General features: G+C 38.5%; 4 protein-coding genes across 13 annotated transcripts; 2 read left to right on the forward strand and 2 right to left on the reverse strand.

Moving 5' to 3' along the window:
* Positions 1-67: 67 nt before the first annotated feature.
* On the reverse strand, positions 68-5,058 carry cts12 (cathepsin 12). Its single transcript, XM_067513116.1, has 8 exons — positions 4,966-5,058; positions 4,057-4,202; positions 3,853-3,972; positions 2,464-2,628; positions 2,144-2,365; positions 1,875-2,043; positions 1,406-1,511; positions 68-1,308 (listed from the first exon to the last, which is right to left on the reverse strand). The coding sequence occupies exons 1-8, from the start codon at positions 4,994-4,996 to the stop codon at positions 1,209-1,211; spliced, it is 1,059 nt and encodes a 352-aa protein (XP_067369217.1). The 5' UTR covers positions 4,997-5,058; the 3' UTR covers positions 68-1,208.
* Positions 5,059-6,158: 1,100 nt separating this feature from the next.
* ankrd29 (ankyrin repeat domain 29) lies at positions 6,159-10,354 on the forward strand. Of its 9 annotated transcripts, none has more exons than XM_067513121.1 (11): positions 6,170-6,372; positions 6,914-7,083; positions 7,316-7,414; positions 7,471-7,537; positions 7,724-7,822; positions 7,948-8,046; positions 8,398-8,496; positions 8,665-8,763; positions 9,227-9,322; positions 9,818-9,916; positions 9,985-10,354. In XM_067513121.1, exons 3-11 carry the CDS (start codon positions 7,359-7,361, stop codon positions 10,069-10,071), a joined length of 801 nt encoding a protein of 266 aa, XP_067369222.1. In that variant the 5' UTR covers positions 6,170-6,372; positions 6,914-7,083; positions 7,316-7,358; the 3' UTR covers positions 10,072-10,354. The 9 variants fall into 9 exon arrangements, 8 of the variants coding, with proteins under 8 accessions (XP_067369224.1, XP_067369222.1, XP_067369226.1 ...); XM_067513125.1 differs by having other exon boundaries at positions 7,486-7,537; XR_010915012.1 differs by lacking the exon at positions 7,471-7,537 and having other exon boundaries at positions 6,159-6,372; positions 6,914-7,024; positions 9,227-9,384; positions 9,985-10,003.
* A 447-nt stretch (positions 10,355-10,801) lies between these two features.
* On the forward strand, positions 10,802-17,244 carry LOC137131617 (vacuolar protein sorting-associated protein 4B-like). The gene is made up of 11 exons (XM_067513115.1): positions 10,802-10,977; positions 11,807-11,918; positions 12,030-12,180; positions 13,458-13,516; positions 13,603-13,722; positions 13,808-13,964; positions 14,050-14,198; positions 14,279-14,360; positions 15,132-15,351; positions 15,801-15,941; positions 16,043-17,244. The coding sequence occupies exons 1-11, from the start codon at positions 10,957-10,959 to the stop codon at positions 16,142-16,144; spliced, it is 1,314 nt and encodes a 437-aa protein (XP_067369216.1). The 5' UTR covers positions 10,802-10,956; the 3' UTR covers positions 16,145-17,244.
* Positions 17,241-21,849, reverse strand: plekhb2 (pleckstrin homology domain containing, family B (evectins) member 2). Of its 2 annotated transcripts, XM_067513131.1 has the most exons (8): positions 21,616-21,838; positions 20,825-20,875; positions 20,526-20,678; positions 20,060-20,162; positions 19,902-19,941; positions 19,653-19,739; positions 19,165-19,279; positions 17,241-18,624 (listed from the first exon to the last, which is right to left on the reverse strand). In XM_067513131.1, exons 2-8 carry the CDS (start codon positions 20,859-20,861, stop codon positions 18,488-18,490), a joined length of 672 nt encoding a protein of 223 aa, XP_067369232.1. In that variant the 5' UTR covers positions 20,862-20,875; positions 21,616-21,838; the 3' UTR covers positions 17,241-18,487. The 2 variants fall into 2 exon arrangements, with proteins under 2 accessions (XP_067369232.1, XP_067369233.1); XM_067513132.1 differs by lacking the exon at positions 19,653-19,739 and having other exon boundaries at positions 21,616-21,849.
* Between the last annotated feature and the right edge of the window lie 57 nt (positions 21,850-21,906).

Raw genomic sequence — 21,906 nt, forward strand, 5'->3', positions numbered from 1 at the left:
TCTGTGAGGTGTGGTTTTCCCTGCCTACATTAAGGTGTTTTAGAAACAGTGGAGAACAGAGAGAGACTGTGTTTAATGTCTTTATTCAAACAATGCAATGAATAGATGAAGTGACAAAGACACATGCATAGATAAAACATAGGAAAACATTTTTATCCCTTTTTTAGCAACTGAAGAAATATGATTTTAGTTTAAAATGTCAAAATATAAAAGGTAAAAGCTTTATTTCCACTGAAAATACAAAGGACAATTTATTTCTTCTGTCTCAAACTGTTTCAAGTTGAGGTCTGAAACACTGATGCCTCCAGGCCCAGAAAGAAATCTGTATTGTGTGTCTCCCCTTTACCACCGCCCCTCTATCCTTTCTTCTTTACAGTATATGCAATTTCATGTGAAAAACAGTGTTACAGTAGAAAACTGTAAAAAACCAACAGCGGCCAAAATTACTCAGTCAATTGTTTAGTATCCACTGATTGACTTGTTGAAACAGCACGACACCCCGATTTGCTAAGATTACATATTTGTAATGAAAAATGATTACTTATTTGTTAAAGCAACATTGTGTAACTTGTGGAACAGTGTCCACTGTGGCTACAGGTGTCAGATCAGACCTGGTCACCAATAAGTGTCAACAAAACAAACAAACAGCAAAATCCATGTGAAGGTGAACAGGCGAACTGTTGGTAGCGTGAATATGCTAGTGGTAGGCAGTCATAATATCTCTAGGAGCTTCTGTTTTCTCATAACAGTATCTATAATGAGTTTAACCACTTTGTACCATCAGCACCTGGCTCTCTCATTGGCTCTTACTCTGACAGAAGAAGTCCAGATGGTGCAACACAACAAATTACCACCAAGATGACTTACTACAAGTTAACTCGTAGGTCAAAGTTAACTAAAAAACAGTTTCTAGTTTTAGCAAAACTCCTAGGTGCATTTTATTAAAATGTTTGACTTTTTTTAGTGGATCCATTTGTTATTACATCTGTCCACATCTACATAGTTTTGCTTTAATCATATAAAGTTTAAATTTCTGCTGAATAATCCAATCATTACAGTGTCAGAAATGTTCAGCAGAATGTTTACACAGTTTACATGACAGGAAAACGTTAGAAATGACATTAACTGTGTGAGCAATAATTGATGATGCTCAGTTGACAGACCAAAGGAAGAGCATCAACACTCGCCTTTAAAACAGCTCCAGAGAATCATAGGATGGGGTACAAGGCGTAGCTTGCGATGCCACAGGTATTTGTGCCGTCCCGGGCCATTCTCATGTAGCCACTTTCACCCCAACTTGTGCCCCAACTATAAGAGCAGATATTCATGCATAAAAAAGGGCAACATTTTTTTGTGTTACTGACAAATAGTTGTATGTTATTTTAGTGTACAGATTTGCACTGACCTGTTTTTGATGATCCAGTAGTCTTGGCCTCCTTCAGAGCCGTAGCCAACTAGCAGCACAGCATGACTCAAATTGTTGGGGTTACAGTTGGGCTCATCGTATATTCCTGTAAAAGATAAATAAATAAATAAAATAAATAAACCTGCATCAACTGATTTTTTTTGGTTAGTTCTTGTGTCCTATCCATTAATCTAATGAGGTAAAAGTGTTGCTCCTTAGCTGCTTATATCAGTTTACTGAATGATTGTCAAAGCTTGTTTGATACATACCTGAGAGATGCCCGACTGAATGACACAACCAAAATACGTAGCTGTAGAGTTTGATGGTAATCATCTGGCTTTGTTGCCACGAGCAACACTTTTCACCCAGATGTAGTAAATTGATCAATTGCAAATACAAAAACTTTGAACATAGTAGCTTCACATCTAGCTGATGTGATGGTTGAGGGAGTATCTTTAAGACAATTAACCTGAGCTGTAGAACAGGAAGCTTGCATGATCTGCATCGATGGCTACTGTGATTGGACCAATAGTTGCCACAGCATCAGCCAGAGCCTGCTCGTCTCCTTTAGGTATGAACCTGTATTCTTTAATATGAGCAACTGCAAGTCTGCTGTCGTAGTAGCACGGCTGGGTGTCCTGTAGAGAGAAATACACATTTCCATGCCAATGGCAGACACCAGACACCTTTTTGAACTGTTTTAAAAAGCTCTGATGGAGGCGGTGCCAGCAGACTCACCACTGAGGTGTAAGGATAGGTGGCTGACGACTGCAGCCCATTGCTGATCACATAGTCATAGGCATTGGCCATCCACGCGCCATTGCAGCCAAAAGTACCGTACGATCTGGAGCAGTCCACCAGATTTTGCTCGCTCAGGGATATAAGCTGACCTGTATTCTTGTACATTTGTCCCTCAATAGCTCCCGTAGTGCTGAAAGCCCAACATGAGCCACAGAAACCCTGCGAAGAACAATTAAACATATGGATTTCAAGTAGTTCATCTAAATCAAGTTTACATCTAAATCAAACACATTCAAGTGAATTTCAAAATTCCTCACCTGATCTTTCACCTCAGTGACATAACCCCTTTTCCTGTAGTCAACAACCCAAGCATTTACTTTCTTAGCCTCGTTATGGAGCTTTCGGGCCGAGACGGTCTTTCCTCTCTTTGCAAACTGGGCGTTTATCATGGCACCTTGCAAAACCTGATATTCTTGTCTCGTCTACATATGGAGAATACGAAAAGAAAGTTTCATTAATTACGAAAAGTGATACAGTTTGGCAAATCAGTTTATCAAAATAATAAACCTCATTCATCAAGCCACAGATTTCTAAGGGAATAGTTTCACATACGTATGCTCTAAACAAAGCTTCTGTTCACCGCCAGTTAGCATCAACACTGGGGAGACTGAAAACATGGCACTGACCACAGATAAAGTCTACAGCTACAAATCATTACCCACACAACACACATAGAAGAAGCTTAAAAGAGATGTGCTACAGCAGCAGAGGAGCAAACTGGATGCCACTGTCAGCTAAGAACAACAAACTGAGGCTACAATTCAGAAGGGCTCACCAAAAATGGGCAATAGAAGTTGGTAAATGTTTCCTGATGTGGTAAGTCTGGATTTCTGCTGCAGTGTTCAGATAGAAGTGTCAGACTTTGACATAAACAACTTGAAAGCAATGGAAGCATCCTGCCTTGTAAAAACAGTTGAGGCTGGTGGTGATGGTGTAACGGTGTGGGTAATATTTTCTTGGTGCAATTTGGACTCCTTTGTACTGACTGAGCATAGTTTTGATACCACAGCCTGCCTGAGTATTGTTGCTGACCATGTCCAGCCCTTTATGACCACAGTGTACCCATCTTGTAATGGCTACTCTCAGCAGAATAACACTATGTTACAAAGCTAAAATTATCTCAAATGTTTTTGGTTTCTTTTTTTAACTTGAGTTCACTGTACTCAGATGAACTCCAAAACCACTAGACCTCAATGCAATAGAGGATTTTTGGGATGTGGTGGAAGAGGATCGTTGCATTGTGGATGTGCAGCCGACAAATCTGCAGCAATTGTGTGATGCTATAATGTCAATATGGGCCAAAATCTCTAAAGAATGTTTTCAGCACCTCGTTAAATTTATAGAAAGAAAACTGCAAAAGAGGGTTCAACTCTGTACTAGCAACGTGCACTTAATAATTACTGTCGGTGGTTGTATAATTTGATAAATACTGTTTCTTTTTTGGGGGGGGGGCGGTTATCATAAAAATACAAAAGAATAATTTGCTTTGTCTGTTTCCAATCATTGATGATTAAATGTTGGCATCAGAGTGTTATTGTCACCAAACGATTTATATTTCTATAAATTAAGCACACTTTTCTTTGAGTTTGTCTTGTGACTGTGGGTGGGGAAGCTTTTAGAATAGTCAAGAATCAACTAGTACTTACCAAGTCTCCATATTTATTCATAGCCATGGCAAAATGTTTCATCCCCATTAAAAACCCATGATTATTGTCTTCAATCATTCGCTTGTTCTCCTCCCAGATGGCCCTCCGTTGTATGTCGTCCTATGTGATAACACACAACACATGAAAGCACAGTAGTCAGAGCACTGTTGATGACTGTATTTGAAGAAGTGGAGCCATTCTTACCATTTCCTCGTGGGCTATACCATTGGTGCTCTTCCAGATGTCCCACTCAGTCAGAACCGCCTCATCTGAGTCTGACATCACCTGCCAAGGGCCACACAGCAGGACAGAGAGCAGAGCTGCTCTCAGCCAGAGGCTGCCCTGCTGGACTACAAGCATTATCATTAGATTATATATGAAAGGAGACTTTTGTGAAAGGTTGGTGTTTTACTCTAAACTTTGGATTTTTGGTCATAATAAATGGGCAACTTTAGCCAAGTATCCATCTTATTCATTCTAATTATTCTAAATGTTTCTTTACTTTTCTGTTCTTTCTTGTCAGTGTTTTCCTTCCGAAATTATTGTGTCCTTCTGAAAGTTACTGCTCGCTTTACTTTAATGTAAAGTGGATTCACTTTCTGAAAGCCAAGACTTTTGTTGTTAAAGTTAAAAACTTTGGCATAGATACACCTTCTTTCAAAAGGCTGTATTGCTATTATCACCCTGCAATTTGCAAAGGCATGTATATAACATAATTGTCATTCTTGAGTGTCTGAATGCTTGTTAAATAATTATATAAATGTATATACAGTTTTAGAACACTTATAGTTCATATCTATTAGAAACTAAAATAATATGGTGTTAAATAAGTATATTAACAGTAAATTACAACAATAGCAATTACAACAAATATTAATCTTTCTCAAAGCTACAGTTAATCTCCCCACAACAACTGTATTAACTGTACAAACAACAGTTGGCAAATACGACACATCAGCATCTGCATTTATGCTTCCTAACACTTAATGATTGTGCTTTTCAAAATGCGAGTTTAAAATTAGAGGTACGGTAAACTTTCACGGTTTCAGTTGTTTTACTGTAACAAAACAACTCCTCCTTATGCTCCTTATGAAAAAAAACAAATCAGCTTACCTGCAGGGATGTGAGTCTGCTTTGTTTTCATGTTCTGTGAGCAGCTCTGGACTGTGACACAGCAACAGACCCACTGTAAATCTTTCTTATATAGTTTTGCAGTAAGCACATGCGTCCACTATACTTACTGAATCCCCTAATCAACACTTATGGTAGCACCTGAGAGGGACATTAGTCAACAAAAATAAGATGCTTTCCTGCTCCTCCTCAGTAATACCTCATTATCATTTAGAGACACCTAAAGCTGCAATATTGTGAATCCTTCAAATACCTGTTTAGAATTGACCATAACAACTGACATCTAACTTTCCAAAACCAGTGATGGAAGAAGTACTCAGCTCCCTCACTTAAGTTAATGTACCAATGCATTCATGTAAAAATAGCTCTTCCATTACAAGTAAAAAAATGTCTGCTCTCAAAATCCGACTTAAGTAAAAGTAGAATGAGTAAAATGTACAAGTGTCCTCTACAGTGTGTTAGGAGAAAAGAACATCATAACATCACCTGAACTTTTCTTTATTACATTATCCATTATGTCATCTGTTGATAACCTTTTTAGTTGTGTCTGTACAGTATATACTATAACAACATCTATAAAACATTCATAAAAACAACGTACACTTATTTCTGTTCAACATCCATGAACAACCCTTCACCTTACTGTGTGGCTTGCAGTAAGACCCACCTGAGTTGCAGTACTACATTATTGGTGTTAATACTCGTGTAACAATGCTGGTTAAAGTGGAGATTATCAGGTTAGAAGGCTGCAGTATGAGAGTTTCCAACCTGGAGGTCGTGGCCCATCTAGATAGAAATAAAACTTTCTCTTCCATTACTCTAAGTTCTGCCAAACACTTATTTCTTTCTCTCTCCAATTTTTACCCTTTGTGAATTTTGGTTAATTGGAAAGGTTATTTATGGGAATCTTGTAAGTCAAAAAGAATACTTCTTTGAAAGCACAAATATAATTTTCATGCATCTTAAAACGTTACAGGTGACCTTAACTAGACATGACTCAACTAGGTGACCTCAAAACCCATGACTTCTTTATGATACAAAAGATTTAATTTCTATGAGTTTTAAATGTTCTCAAATCAAATATTAATCTAAGTACAGCTGTGTTATGTGGCGTTTTTCTTGCAAGTGTATTACAGTATAGTAAGTAATCCATCCACTTTCTTCAGTCTCGCAGAAGGTGTTTAGCAGCGCCCTCCAGCGGCCTGCTGAGCTGCAGCAGTGACTGCAGAGGATGAGCTCAGCTGACTGTGTGTGGCTGTTATTATGTCCTCCAGCGGACAACGCCAACACCCAAACACAGTGCGGCAAAAACAGGCGAGTGGCGCTCAGCATCGTCTCTAATGAATGAGCGCGCGGGAAGAAGCATGAGTCACCACGATGTCTTTTAAGGTAAACCAGCTTCTTTTTTTCTCCCCCTTTATTCTCGACACGCAGCCTGGAAGGCCTCAATATGAAAACACACCTGCTTCCTTTGAAAGTGCTAACTTGTTCATTTCAGGGTTAACGACGTGGTGTATTTAAGTGTAAGGAGACCGGTGGCAGCTTAGATGAAGAAGCAGTTCAAAGACTTTAATGCAATCATACAGTGAAGTCCTGTGTGTGTGTGTGTGTACAACACCTTAGAAATGTGTAGCTATTAGGGTCGCCTCATCTGGTCCTATATTTCACATTAAACACTGACAACAACACACACGGTTCTGAAAAGGAGACAGGTGTGTGTGTGTGTGTGTGTGTGTGTGTTGGTGGGGGGGAGTTGGGTATTGAACCATGGGCTCAGCTTTCATTCATACCCAGACAATTTAAACCTATAAACCTCTACACTTGCACCTAGATCAACACTGTTTTTTACTGTGTGTAGTCTACTGTCAGAGTGTATAATACCATAATGGTGGTTTCAAGACAGTGTTTGTTGTGTGTATTTACCCTCCAGAAGGAAACACCCCTGGCTAATGCTGTGTTTTGGGCGGCGAGGAAGGGAAATTTAGCTCTACTTCAGCTGCTGCTCAACAGTGGGCGTGTGGACGCAGACTGCAGAGACAGTGTACGGACGCTGCATGTCCTGGCTGCTCAGCTGCACGCTTTAACCATAACCCATCTGTGGTAGGGAGACAGAGAGCTTTGAGCCTTAAATCTGTGGTGCATGTGTTTGTGTTTCAGCGTATGTGCGTGTCTGGTTGAGTGTGAACCATCACAATTTCCCATAATGAGATTTCCCATCATGTATTAAGCTATGAAATCTGCAAATTTTCATTAAAACAGTCAAAGCACTTATCACAAAGTCTGTCCCAATAAAAGACGTAAAGTTGCAAAAATGTGTAATGTTTCTTTGCAGTATGGGACGACAGCGCTGATGGTGGCGTCGTACAGTGGCCATTATGAGTGTGTCAAAGAACTTATCATGCAAGGGGCAGACATCAACTATCAGAGAGAGGTATGACGGGAAGCTGTAGCCCACAGACACAACTCTGAAAATCATAATAAATCTAGACTCCTCTCATCCAGCGCAGATCCCCCAGGAAGTCACTGCACCCAGCCAAGAAAAAGTCTGGCACATGTAAAACCTTGATTTGGCTTTAACATGTATCACAATTTACTGTATCTGTGGTTTTTATGTTTAATGGTGTTTATTTATTGAGATTTCATACCTGCATAGTTTGTACACTACCTTTTTAAACAACTGAAAATATTTAAATATATAGAAACATTGAAAGTTATTTTCAATATATCTTTTTTAATCCAGACAGGTTCTACTGCCCTGTTCTTCGCTTCCCAGCAGGGTCACCATGACGTTGTGAAGCTCCTCTTTGAATTTGGTGCCTCCACTGAATTCCAAACAAAGGTATACTGCAGGACAAAGTGATGTGGATCACAATGCTGCTATGCTATCGGCTAAGAGCGTGATTCATCATGTATAGATAAGAAGCAATGATAAACTTTCCGCTGTTTAACTTGTTTTTGGGGCAGGGTGGTGGCACAGCTCTAACTGTGGCTTCTCAGTATGGACACTCCAAGGTGGTGGACACCCTGTTGAAGAATGGAGCGAATGTTCATGACCAGCTGAATGTGAGCACCTCTCTTTAAGCCTCACTGTCAGTTTTCCCACATAGCCCTGTGTTAAACCTTCTTGTCTGATGCTTGATTGCATGCAATGTCCCAGCAGCTGGAATCCAGACTCTCAGGTTTCTGCAGACTGCTGAGTCAGACTGAACTGACATTTGGCAAGATTAGTGTTTGTCCTTAGGCCGGGAAAAACAACCTGACAGTGCAAACATCCATTTATAAAACAGTGGTAGTATAGTAATTTGTTATTTATACAGTTTTGCTCACTAGGAAGCTTTTCAAGCTGATTTTAGCAAGCATTTTAAGCACCAGACCAGTGCTGCCCTGTGTTGAGTTGCTTCTTTTGTATTTCAGGATGGTGCCACTTCTCTGTTCCTAGCTGCCCAGGAGGGACATGTGACTGTGATTCGGCAGCTGCTTTCATCTGGTGCCAGGGTTAACCAAGCCAGGGAGGTAATGTCCTTTCCTTTTTGTATTTTTGAAGGATTCAAAAGAACACATGCACAGAGTGCATCATTCTTTAGCTCACGTCTCCTCTCTCACATCCTTCTAGGTTATCCCATGTTTGTTTCACCTCATCCTGCTTTTGTCCTCTGTCACTGTTGTCCATGTGTTCTCTAGGATGCCACTGCTCCCCTGTGGATGGCAGCTCAGATGGGTCATAGTGAGGTGGTGAAGGTGTTGCTCTTACGTGGTGCAGATCGAGATGCAGACAGACAAGTGTGTCCTTTTAGCATTACTAAAATACATAAAGGGATGGCTGGCTGGTGTCACTTATGCCTTTAGCCCAAATAAAACTATTATGCAGCCTGTTTCTACTGTCCAATGTGGTAAAAACATTTGACATTGAGATGGACATTATGATATCAGACCAGGGGGTTACCACCTTTACTAAGTCCACATTTATGATCATGTTTTGTTTCTATTTGAGACTGAATATAAAGTGTCAGGTAACATTGGTATGCCGAGCCCCCAGTTTGTTCTTGATCCTGGAAAATAAAGTTGACCAAACAAGGGAACTGTCAACTTTGAAGCCAGCATAAAAATTCTCATAAAATTAACCAGACATCACTGAAACTGGCTAGTTAAATAAGTGAATATTGAGTGAAATTTGTTCAGATAAATAATTGAATGTTTTGTTTTTGTTAATTTTTTTTTTTTTTTTTTTTTGCTGTCTTTCAAGGACGGATCAACAGCGTTATTTAAAGCAGCTTTAAAGGGACACAACAGTGTCATAGAGGAACTCCTCAAGTTTTCTCCTTCACTGGGACTTCTCAAGGTAGAGGATGCTGGCATTGGTGTTGTCTTAATTTAAAGAAAACCTGAATTCCTTTGGGAAATGTGAGTATTGTTTGTTTGTTTGTATGTTTATTTGTTTGTTTAGCCAGAAGTTGGATAAAAAGATTTATACCACTCGCGCGTCCTGAGTGGTTGGGTTTTTGTACCTCTGGGCAAAGCCTTGTTAGCAGTGTTCCCCTGATAACAGTCTAACAGTCTGCTAATCTAACTAACTGGCTGCTTGCTTTAGTGTGACATTTAACACAAAAATAGAGACTGATATGGATATTCTCTTTAACACTTGGCAAGGAAGAAATGAAGCATGTTTTCTTTAATGTCAAACTGTTCCTTTAATACTGCAGATGCAGATATAGAAAAGCTGAACCCCTGTCTAGTAGTGCCTTGAATAGTAGTCATCTAAAACAGCAGATTTTCTTATGAGATCAATAAAGTATTTATTTTAAAATCTTATGTTTATTTGTTGAATTATTTGCAGAATGGCTCCACTGCACTTCATGCTGCTGTTATGGGTGGAAATCTGCAAACTGTTCTTCTGCTGCTCGGGGCCAACGCTGACCCCACATTACCCAACAAGGTGAGGCAATGGACATGATAAAGAGAATTAAGCTCAGTTTGTTTTATCTGTCCTATTGTGTTTTGCAGAACAATGAAATCCCTTCACATCTCACGAAGAATGATCGCATCTTAAAGGTTTTACGTCCAAAAGTCTTAAACGGAGACAGCCGATGACCACCCACCTTCCTGCCTTCATGCCTGCCTGTACCACACAAAACTAAAACAACTGCTGTAGGATGCAGACGTACTGAAGCTGTTATATGCTGAATAAACTAAGTCTAGATTAACACAATGTGCAACCCAAATTTTCACATGCATCCTCTCTTTTATGCTATTGTTCTACAGTACATTCATTTATTTTTGTTTACCCCGAGTATTGTAATTTTTCTATATATTTTGCACACTTTTTCTTTGCCTTTTTAATAAGAGTAATAAAGTGTACATTTGTTAATTAATGCAGGGTTGGCAGTGTGCACGTTTATTTAATGTGTGAGAAATATTTTATTTTCGAACACAAACTATTAACATGCTTTGCAGAGACAAATATGCGCTTAGTACTAGTAGTAAAATTAGTAAAGCAATTATATAACTGTTAAGTAATAATTGATATGTTCTAGGAACCATAATGTGAATAGTGACGATATTAACTACAGGTCAGTAAGTTCCCATTTACCTGCCTGAAACTTGCAATTCACTTGTATTGTGGTGGGATTTTCTATGTAGTCTGCGTTATTTCTGCAAAGAAATTAAAATTTTTTTTTTAAATCATTTCTGATATGTGGTAATCTAGAATAAATATATTGGTTTTCCAAAACAGGACTGACGTACCTGTAAAAATCCAGCAGCTTTGGACGTTACAGGCAATAACACAGTCACGTGACCACCGCGGAAATGCCAACTTTTTGTTGATGCGGAAGAGAAAGGAACCTTTAGGATGTTTTCCGATACAAAATGAAGCACAATTAACAGTTTATCAGAGAAAATAGACTATTAGTTTGTATTATAGTTATAGTTGTATCAAAGCGACAGACTCCGGTTTGACCGACAAATCAAGACCTAATGGCTGGAGGGAATTTACAGGTGAGCAAAAAACTTTTACCAAGCTAGTTAGCTGCTTTGTTACATAAGACTGTTTCATCAAAATATACAATATAATATAAATTAAAACAGATAAAGGGAAATTGGCTCTGGGCTTTAAAATTAATTACTAATGCTTTTATTAATGGCTATTAAATCATCCACCTTACAATTTAATGTCGACAACATTTGGGTTGCCAGGTTGTGAAAACCTTGTTATGTTTTTCATGTTACTTGTTCACTCAGAGTCATTTCAAAAACTCAGATGGTTTCAGATTCTTTGTTCCTGTTTTAAGTACAAATAGGAAAAAGTATGCTAAAAAAATGTCACAATAAAGAGAAACGAGATTTTTTTTTTTTTTAAGTAAAATAATTCTGATTTTTTTTTTTCTCCTATATAACATATTCCGGTAATTTTGGAACCCTTGCAGATAAATCTTGTGACCACTTGGGAAGACCTCGCCCCTTGATTTGGAACTTAAAGCAGTCCTTTTCACCTTTTTAATCGAGTATTTATGCATTAATATAGTGTATTGGTACATTTACAGAGGTTAATTATGCAAGAACATGTCCCGACACTGCCTTTTTATACTATGGTACTTTCTAATAAGCTATAGTTTTTACAAAATATACAAATAATTACATTGTTATCAGATAAATGAAAAAACACTATTCAGTGGGATTTACCTCAACTTGGTAACGAAAAAGTTGTTTGTATTATTTGCTTCAAACTATAAGTTTAGTTACATAAGATCCATTTGAAATTTGTGATAGTTTGTGTTCTTAAGTTGTCCCCTAAAATCTTTTTTTTCTTGGGGTCTGCTGCTCTCAGAAAGCTATAGATCTCGCCAGCAAAGCTTCAGAGGAGGACAAAGCCAAAAACTATGAAGAAGCCCTTAAATGTTATCAACAAGCAGTGCAGTACTTCCTACATGTTGTCAAGTGTGAGGAACTTTGAACATCTATCGGTGGTTTGATTTTAACATTTTCAGTTTCTTAAATTCACTTGACTTCAACCCAGCACAATGATGTCGTTGTTACTCATTATATTGCAGATGAGGCCCAGGGTGATCGAGCCAAACAGAGCATCAGGGCCAAATGTGCCGACTACCTGGACAGAGCAGAACAGCTGAAGGAATATCTTAGTAAGAAGGAGAAGAATCCACCAACCAAACCTGTAAAAGAGTCCCAGTCTGGTGACAAAGGGTAAGACTGAGTTATGATCCCAGTGTTTGCTGCTGCTGTAATTCTATTTCCTAGAGCATTCTCAGTAAACCTCATACTGTAAATTGATTGATTAATACAGTTGCAGTGAGGTCATGATGGCCATCATAGATCATTATAAAACAAAACCCCAAGAATTTTGTGCACAGGGTTTTATTCATTTGGGGTTTTCTGATATTAATATTAAATTATTAAACATACAGGGTCAAAACTAGGCAAACAACACACCTAACATTTAACATTTAAATGTCCCTAAGCAGGTTTCACTTTTTGCTGATGCTTTAGGAGCCACCAACAAACTTCATACAGGACTTTGGTGGGATGTATGACAACTCTTCTTGGCATAATTTGTACATTTTAAATAAAATAGTTATTCTGGCATAGACCATAATTTTGAAGCACCCTCCAAATATTTTGATATTTTTTATATTTTGAAAAATCATTCAAGAAACTTACTTTACCCACTCTACAACCAGCTTTAATGCTACCACTACCATGCATAACAGTCTTTTTTTGTGTTGAATTCCTCATCTTTACTGTTACAAACGTACCTCTGGTCACATGACTGAACATCTCAATCTTTGTCTCATATGACTTTCCTCCAGAAGGAAGCAGGGAATGACTCTATGTAAAACTTGCTTGACGGTAAACAGTGACACTGTTGAAACAGTTCTCAGCAGGCCTGTGGCATGATGGATCCTAGGTTGTTCATACCCCCACTGAATTAATGTTCTGTCAGTAGAGTGAGACAGTTTGCGTCTTCGTTCAGACCATTGAAAATGGCTACACATTCCAGTAATTTGTATTTATGTACAGTTGAATTTAAACTGTATGTATCTACAATTTGCTGTAGAAAAAAACCAAAGTATGTTGCAAAGGTTATTCCGCGTCAACAAAATAATTGAAAGCCCAATATTGACATGACAATCATGTCCATAATGAATCGATGTAAACTTCCATTTGCAACTGTAAATGTACGTATGCCTGTTAATATTTTTGCATATCCAACTGACCTGCTATGCACCCACTAAAGGACTTGTACAAAGTAATTATATATATTAATAGAATCACAATTTTTATCTGCCTTCTCTAGAATCTGCACTTTCAGCATCAATTAATTTCTGCTAAGAAAGTATAAGGAAGCCATGGGATCTGTGTAATCAAGTATTATTGCATACCCCGACAAAACCCTAATCAGCGTTTACTGTTAATTAAATTGTCAATGAATCATAATGTGGGCTGTATTAATTGGATTTCAGGAGTGAAAGTGATGAAGGGGGCGACACAGAGAAGAAGAAGTTCCAAAATCAACTCTCAGGTGAATGACACTGCTACACAAATTTAACATTTTTAGACAGATATCATGTAAATGTAGATTCCTACTGCAACTCATATCTGTTACAGGTGCCATTGTCATGGAAAAGCCAAACATTAAGTGGAACGATGTAGCTGGTCTTGAAGGAGCCAAAGAAGCCTTAAAAGAAGCCGTCATCCTGCCCATTAAATTCCCTCATCTGTTCACAGGTTTTCTAACGAGATACAATTAAAGCCACTGATATAACTATATGGAAGTAAACGGTATTTAATAATATAGTGTCTGTTTGTGTAGGAAAGCGAACTCCTTGGCGAGGGATTCTTCTTTTTGGACCTCCAGGAACAGGAAAATCCTACTTGGCCAAAGCAGTGGCCACAGAGGCCAACAACTCCACCTTCTTCTCCATCTCCTCCTCTGACCTTGTGTCCAAGTGGTTGGGTGAAAGTGAAAAGTGAGACCCAGGTTTCCCCTCTGATGATAACATGATAATGTGACACTAAACACACTAAACATCAGTTGTTTCTCCACCTCTCTAGGTTGGTGAAGAACCTGTTCTCTTTAGCTCGAGAACACAAACCATCGATCATTTTCATAGATGAGATAGATTCCCTGTGTGGCTCTAGAAGCGAGAACGAGAGTGAAGCAGCGCGCAGGATCAAAACAGAGTTTCTCGTTCAGATGCAGGGTGAGCAAGAAGAGGTACATGAAAATATGAACCAAAGATCTGAAATAATGCTTTGTTAAGATGTGTTGTTCTCCTCTCAGGTGTTGGAAATGATAATGAGGGAATCTTGGTACTGGGAGCAACAAATATACCATGGACACTGGACTCAGCTATCAGGAGAAGGTTAGTTGAACTTGTGTAATCCTAACTAGGGCATGAGTGTTGTGAGGGCAAGGGCTCGAATGTAAAACATGGACACCTTTCTGGATGGAGCCATTTAGGTACAGGCTTAATGTTACAATGGAAGATCCTGCCTTTCTGCACATTTTTTAAACTAATAGGCATAAAAGATACAGTGACAGAGCTCACACACTTAAAATCTGTGAGATGTGAACTTCAGCACAATGAGAAGGATGGCACACATTTCAGCAGAGTCAGTGTGACTATTTCACACTCAAGACTTTAGCTGTTGTGTGGGCATTTAGGGCCCAGGCCTGCCCTGAATGGCCTTTGCCCCCATGACCACCAAAGCCCTTACATATCTTAGCTTGTAAACTGATGCATGTGATGTGAGAGCTATACACTATACATTTTTGTAGTTAACATAAAGTGTAAAGTGTATATAAAGACCAGGCAGCAGTAACCCTGCTTCAACCAAAGAGTTCTAAAACATAAAACAGCCACTGACTTATGCTCAACACATATTGTGAGTCTTAATAGATTATTACTATAAATGTGATCTAGCTCAAACTTTCTCTTAAATACATAAGTATAAGGTAAACAATGAATAGTATATGAGTTTTTATATCATGGCCTGAAGCTGTAAATCTGTTTGAAGAGAGGAATGGGTTTCTTGTCAACACTTCATGAGGGAAAACAATCACAGCACAAAACTCTGAATTAAAAAAGTTAAGTGCTTTTTAATGGATGCTTGAATTTCTGTCTCTGTCATAGGTTTGAAAAGCGCATCTACATTCCTCTGCCAGAGGAGCATGCCCGTTCTTCCATGTTCAAACTGCATCTGGGCTCGACCCCCAACAGCCTTACAGAGCCGGACTTCATTAATTTGGGCAAAAAGACAGAGGGCTACTCTGGGGCGGATATCAGTGTTATCGTCAGGGATGCCCTCATGCAGCCTGTGAGGAAGGTTCAGTTAGCCACTCACTTCAAAAAGGTAAATATACTGTAACAGTTCACCTGTTTATTGTCCTTTTTTTTTTTTATTTCAAACATAAAGAAAAGGTCTTTTGGGAATGCTGCTAAAACAGGTACGGCATAGTGGTTGTATGCCTGCGCACAGCAGTCAAGTTGCAAGTCCAATTTTGCCTGTATCTCTGCCCAGATGCATATTTAAATCAGTGCATTTATGAGTCCAGGTGAATATTTGTGCCAGATGTAAACAAATTGTCCGCTGGCATTTCTGAGAGAGAGCTTTGACAAGAATGAAATGGACAAGAATGGCCTTTGGTTACCAAAATCTATTCAGTTCATCTATGAGACTTGGTGGATGCTTGTGTCAAATTTGAAGAAATAGTGTAATATCACACTCAGAAATGTGTTAATGTGTTACTGAGGTCACATTGACCCTAAACTTCTGTCCATACACACTAATTACGAATTAAGGTTCGGGGGTCATCATGGAACAATCCAGGCACTGTGGTGGATGACCTTTTGACTCCATGCTCACCAGGAGATCCCAACGCCATAGCAATGACATGGATGGATGTTCCTGGGGAGAAACTTCTAGAGCCAGTTGTATCCATGGTGAGAACAGACTTCAGATATGCACCAGGAGACATTTGTGTGTTATTTTAGCCAGATTGTAATCAGGATTCATCCTGACCTCTGTGGTGTTGTCCGTACAGGCTGACATGCTGAGCTCGCTGGCAAACACTAAGCCGACAGTAAACGAGCAGGACCTGGAGAAGCTGAAGAAGTTCACTGACGACTTTGGTCAAGAAGGCTAACACTACTCACAATGTACTCATGAACGGGACTGCAACTAACAGTTAGCACTGTTAAATATGATTGTGATCAGCTGGTTATTCCTCTGGTCAAAAAAATTAAACTTTTTCACAGGTTACTGGAGCCAAAGTTGTCTGTGGAGGCACGGTGGTGTTGTTAGTGCTGCCACCTCACAACTATGTTCCCAGATTAAATGTGGGCCTTTCTGTGTGCAGTTTGCATGTTCTCCCTGTGTGAGTTTTCTCTTCACTGGGTACTTCAGGTTCCCCCAACAGTCTCTAATTGGTGACTCTAAATTGCCTGTAGGTGTGAATGTTAATGAATGGATGGACTATGAAATGTGGGAAAAACTCTAAACAAGCTCATATTAAATAATGTTATATGCTGTTCTTACATAGGACTATAATGATTAATGATGAAAATCTTATAGATCTGTTTTTTTTCTATCTGGATCAATTAAGCAACTCTTTCAGCATTGTATCAATCCACTGAGGCTCATGTTTACACCTGTATTTGCTAGGTTTTCAAATTTCTTGGTGTCTTCTTGTTCATTTACATTTTACAAAGTAAAATTACTGTTCTAAAAGTATGTACATTACATTGTAATAGTGGGTAAATGCATCTTTCCAACACTACATATCTCTTATTGTAGTCTGAGGGGATTATATTTCTCTTAACTGAATTAGTTATCATGCTCGGCCCTATGCCCACATCATCATGTAGGTGAGAGCCCATTTCAAAGGTAGCGTTATATAAATTTGGGTCTTGTAGGTTTCTCTCATTGCTGACTTTTACAGAATACAATATTTTAATTATAAAATTACATTGAAAATGTTGAAATGTACTAAGACACCAGAACATTTATGTGCATCTGAATTTTCTTAACTGTTACAACTTTCTTCTTTTGTATTATTTATATACAGTATCCTGTGAGTGTGCTCAAACTGTGTTGCCTTTGGGATGAAATAGTTTTTTTTTTAGGAGTTCCTTTTGGGGTTTACAGAAATCAAAGTGCATGTGGACATTTGTACTGTGTTGTATTTTATATACAAAATTCTGTGAACAAAGGTCTCAGGTTTAAATAAACAAAACACAACATTAAGTTTGTTAATATATTTAGTTGGTAAAATACATCTCTTAACTGTCAAGATATTTTTAATGTTGGGTAAATCATGATTTAGTACACTTGATAAGAAAAAATACCTTTAAAACTTTAAACTATTAAAAGGCCTTTGGAAAAATGAGAATTACTACACAACCTGATAATTTAAAAAAATTGAAGTAATTTGGAAGAACTAGTCTTCATGCACATCTCTTCAACTTGTGTTATTTGTAATTTGTGGTATTTGTGTGAAAATAAGATAAATGCTAACCAATCTGAAAAACTACATACAGCCATAATTAACCTAAATTATGGAAGGTCTGATGTTATTTGGAGTGAATAGTAAAAGTGAAATCCAATTACAATGCACCTTAATCTCAAAGAATGATCAGTATCTGTGTATTAGTGCATTGAAAACCAAAATACCAATACAAACAATTAAAATGAAAAATGGGATTCACAGCTTCCAGTGGAAAAGAATTACCATAAATAAAGTATGCAAATATACACAAATCAAGGGGAGTAAGATTCCTTCTTACTTCAAACACACTGTGCACATTCCAGTGTTTCCTCATACGTAAACCTATTTGTGGTGGCGGCAACATCATAATCGGATTCAGAAAGATAGATTCAAATGCTACGTTGAAAGTGAATGTTCTTCTGTGTGTGCTCTCTTTTTTTATAACTTCTGATTTCAGCACGCCTACACCCCAAATAATCTGAGTTGATGGAACACTGCATAATCCCTATCAAAGCAGACCAGTCAAACAAAGCAAAATAAGGTACAGTAAACAAATAAACACATACAAAACAAAACAATTTTTAAACTTAAGGATAATGCTGCAAATATAAAAAGGGCAACAGAAAAACAAACCTGACTGAGACATTAGCTGAGGAAATCTGGATTGAACACGATAGTATTATAAGTTCTGTCATTTAAATAACTCTTAAATGTGAGTAATAGTTGTGTTTTTCAGTTAATAACATTCATATTCAGAAAACACAAAAGGGATGAAAAACAGCCACAGCGCATAGGAGAAAGTGCTATGTACGTAACACATTTACTGCATGTATAGGCCACACAAGGAGGAGGTTCCCTGTCCATCACAATCATGCTTCATAGATAAAGTAGCCCAACAGACACATTTCACTCCAACTCATGTGATGGCACAAAGTAGAAGCTAAATGCTGTCATTACAGGGGGGAGGTGCCACTAGATATATTATTCAAACCATTAGAAGCATTAGAAGACAGAGAACAGAGAACCAATTGCTAATCCGGTTGCTGCTCCAGCGAGCATGCTCAAAGCCACATCTCCGCCATCATCACGCTGACGTTCCTGTATAATAACATGGTTCACTGCGGGAGAAGGGTACCCACCTACAAAACACACATGATGTTTAATTTAGGTTTACAATGAGAATATTTAAACATGCTACATTTTTTAATTGCTGATCAGAAGCTATAGTTAGCACTGAAATATTGCTCAGTGTGGAACTGAAAAGATTAAGAACTTGTGAACCAGTGAAAACAAACTTATTATTAATATCTGGGGAATGACCATCTCACCTCAGTCTGTCCTCCATTTTGGTGAATTTTAATATTTATGCACTCGTTTCATCGTGTGTTATCAAGTTACACATGGTTGTTCCTGCATATATGACTTCAAGGTGGACGTCACAGTTGTCAAACTAACATCTACCTCCCATCCAAGTATCAGTGTGCATGGGTCAGTTGCAATAAACATTACCTTGGTTTATGAATAATACCTGTGAGCATCTTAACATAGTGACATTAGCATATCGCTGAAACCACTAATGCTACATTTATTAATCAATGTCTAAATTTCATGCCACAAAAGTGCCATCTTGCATTGATTTTAAGGTTTACCTCTGCACATCTGCTAACACATATATATACCTTGGTACTGATGAGGATACGCAACAGTGTAGGGCTGTCCATCAGCAGAGTATACAATCTGTGTAGCATATGGGGGAGGTGCAACATATTCTCCATAAGGGCCTGGAGCATAAACCTAGTGAAGAAAGACAAGACAAAAATTATAACAAAACGGCAACAATACTAGCTTGCATTGTACTCCCACACCAGTAGATGGCAGCAGGGTAAACCTTTGTGTTATGTTGTAGTCCATCGCTCACTAATTTGGTTTTCCCTCAAGGACTATGTCAAACCAGGCCAAATTGTATAGAACATAGAAAGCCATTACATCTGACAAAGTAAAAGTTATCAATATGGAAGAATTACAGCGTACACAGGCTAGTCAGTTTATAGATCCAGTTGATAGTCACGCTTGCCTGCTGCCTGTAGAATATTGATATGAACACTCCTAATAAGCATTGTTTTGAACTTTTAACTTTTTTGGCACATTTACTGTTTATGCCTTTTACCTGAGGTGGGGGGGAAAATTCAGAGTAGGGGGGAGGAGCAGATGCCATTGCTTCCTGTGCAAAACCAATTTGAGGAGTACCAATCACCTAAAAGTAAAAACAGAAATGAGGAACCCTCACCTGAAAGCTGAGAGAGAACCTAACATAAATGTTGATGTGGTATTAAACAAAAAGGGTACAGAATCCTGTCAGATATTACAAATATAACCATGGTTCCATCTACTGTATTGATCTTAATATTTAACTCACAGCATTTAATCTGGCATCCTGAAGTGCCATGGTCCATGCCCTGCAAAAAATAGATACTATGTTATCTAGTAATAAGAATCGTGACTAGAATAACTTATATTAAAAACATGCAACTTCACCAGCACAGTAACAAACAAGAGGCCTAAACAAGTACTTACAGAGCATCATCTGCACTGTCTGCACATAGACTAATGACCCGTCCATCTCTGCATACTATCTGGAGCAAGGCATCACGGGTCTTCCTCTCTGGTGGGTTTAGCTCTGAAAAACCAAACATCAGGTAAAATAAAATAAATACATAAATAAACAGGCATGGTCAGAATGATAAGTAAAAGTTGTTTAATAGTATTAAGTTAAGTGTCAAGTCAAGTGGGTTTTTATTGTCATTTCAGCCATATACAGTACAGTACACAAGGAAACAGAACCAAGGTGCTACATGAATTCACATAAATGAACACAGATGATGACACAAGACAGTACATAAAGTGCACATGTACAAACAAACCTCCTGTGCAGAAACCACACAACACGGTAACACAGTGACAAGGAGCAGCACCGACCAGTACAGTGAGTGTGTTACCTACTGTACATAGCAGCAATCATAATGCAACAGGTGACAAGTACCCTGACAGGCAGCAGCACTGCGGATGTTGATGCAGTCGACCCTCATGTGGATGTCATCCTCCATTTCGCGTCGTTGTTGATCATTATAGAACACAAGTCGTCCATCAGCCCACAGGTCAAACCAGTTTCTTTTCCATCTACGCAGTATGGTACCTTTTATTAAAATAGTCTATAGTCAAATTAAGTCCCAACTAAATTAAGGGAAACAGGATGTCCTAACATATGTCAGGTGTTTACCCATCACAGTTATTATAAGCTTATAATAAGTTAAGCTACTGTGGTTTTATGTGGCTACTCACTCTGTCGATGGAGCCAACCGCTCTTCACCATAGCCATCTTAAAAGCAACACCTAAAACAACATAACATGGTACTTTGAGCCTTTTTCCACTTAGTAATGAGGACAACTAAGGGTTGTTTCCTGGGCGTGACGTATCCAAACAAACCTCGTGACTGTTAGCCCTGTTAGCATAGACTCACTCAGATATGTTACAACGCTGAAAAGGTATTCTGGCGGTAACAAGAGTGACAGTGCTGATTGTTTTTAAATTCTTTAAAATCAAAAGCTAATTTTGCTATAGCTTATCACAAAATTTGACTTTGCACAGCATCATGTTTTTTTTTGTTTTTTTGGGAGCTCATGCACAGAAACGCTAACAGCATACATTTAGTAATCATAACAGTGGTACTTGCTAGATAAGCTGGCTTAATTGTAATGCTAGGTGCCAAAGTTTCCAATCGGTCGGCCAGTCAATTTGCATGTTAGCTAGCAAACAGTAACAGATAGCCCTTGGCTTCAAGTAACATTAGTGTTAGCTAATAGCCATTGTCCTTCTCATGTTTTATTGATTCAACTTGGAACTGAGAAGAACTGTTAAATAAGTGCTCCTTAATACAATAACAATATCCCCGTAATACCTCGAAGCAATTAACCTTAACATGTAACGTTATTTAGTTTATATCAAATTAGCTACATGTAGTTGAACTGTTCAGTGATCATCCTTAGCTAAATCATTAAACGGAACCCTATTAAACAAAGATAACAGTATATTTTACAAGCAAAACACTGTCTAATTTAGTTAGCGTACTTACCCGATTATTTGTATGTTTTGTGAAAAGATGAGGGTTCGTGACGATACAGAAATCCCGGAAGTACGATATGCAAAAAAAGACGATGTTCTCCTCGGAGCGTAAAATCCTGACCGATAAAACGATAGGACGCGCGGGCCATAGGCATCCGTTACTTTCTGGTTGTCTGTACCTTAGCTACTGGCCCCGCCTCTGGAGCATCTACACGAACGTTCAGTCTTTGGGACGAGGAGGCGTTTGTTTTTGTTTTTTGTTTTTTTAACGTGACCGATCAGCTGACACTGCTGGAAAGTG

Source organism: Channa argus, chromosome 8 (genome assembly GCF_033026475.1).
Source record: "Channa argus isolate prfri chromosome 8, Channa argus male v1.0, whole genome shotgun sequence".
NCBI lineage: Eukaryota > Metazoa > Chordata > Actinopteri > Anabantiformes > Channidae > Channa > Channa argus.

Excerpts from the sequence above, each read along its gene's own strand:
- cts12 (XM_067513116.1), bottom strand. The coding sequence starts at position 4,996 with ATGAAAACAAAGCAGACTCACATCCCTGCAG. Across the intron at positions 2,629-3,852 it reads TGAATAAATATGGAGACTTG|ACGAGACAAGAATATCAGGT; the intron begins GTAAGTACTAGT and ends CTCCATATGTAG. Across the intron at positions 2,366-2,463 it reads TCACTGAGGTGAAAGATCAG|GGTTTCTGTGGCTCATGTTG; the intron begins GTGAGGAATTTT and ends TGTTCTTCGCAG.
- plekhb2 (XM_067513131.1), bottom strand. The coding sequence starts at position 20,861 with ATGGCTATGGTGAAGAGCGGTTGGCTCCATCGACAGA. Across the intron at positions 19,280-19,652 it reads AATTTTCCCCCCCACCTCAG|GTTTATGCTCCAGGCCCTTA; the intron begins GTAAAAGGCATA and ends TTTCTTCACTAG. Across the intron at positions 18,625-19,164 it reads GTATCCTCATCAGTACCAAG|GTGGGTACCCTTCTCCCGCA; the intron begins GTATATATATGT and ends TGTGTTTTGTAG.
- LOC137131617 (XM_067513115.1), top strand. The coding sequence starts at position 10,957 with ATGGCTGGAGGGAATTTACAG. Across the intron at positions 10,978-11,806 it reads TGGCTGGAGGGAATTTACAG|AAAGCTATAGATCTCGCCAG; the intron begins GTGAGCAAAAAA and ends TGCTGCTCTCAG. Across the intron at positions 12,181-13,457 it reads TCCCAGTCTGGTGACAAAGG|GAGTGAAAGTGATGAAGGGG; the intron begins GTAAGACTGAGT and ends ATTGGATTTCAG.
- ankrd29 (XM_067513119.1), top strand. Across the intron at positions 7,823-7,947 it reads CCACTGAATTCCAAACAAAG|GGTGGTGGCACAGCTCTAAC; the intron begins GTATACTGCAGG and ends TTTTTGGGGCAG. Across the intron at positions 9,323-9,817 it reads CTTCACTGGGACTTCTCAAG|AATGGCTCCACTGCACTTCA; the intron begins GTAGAGGATGCT and ends AATTATTTGCAG.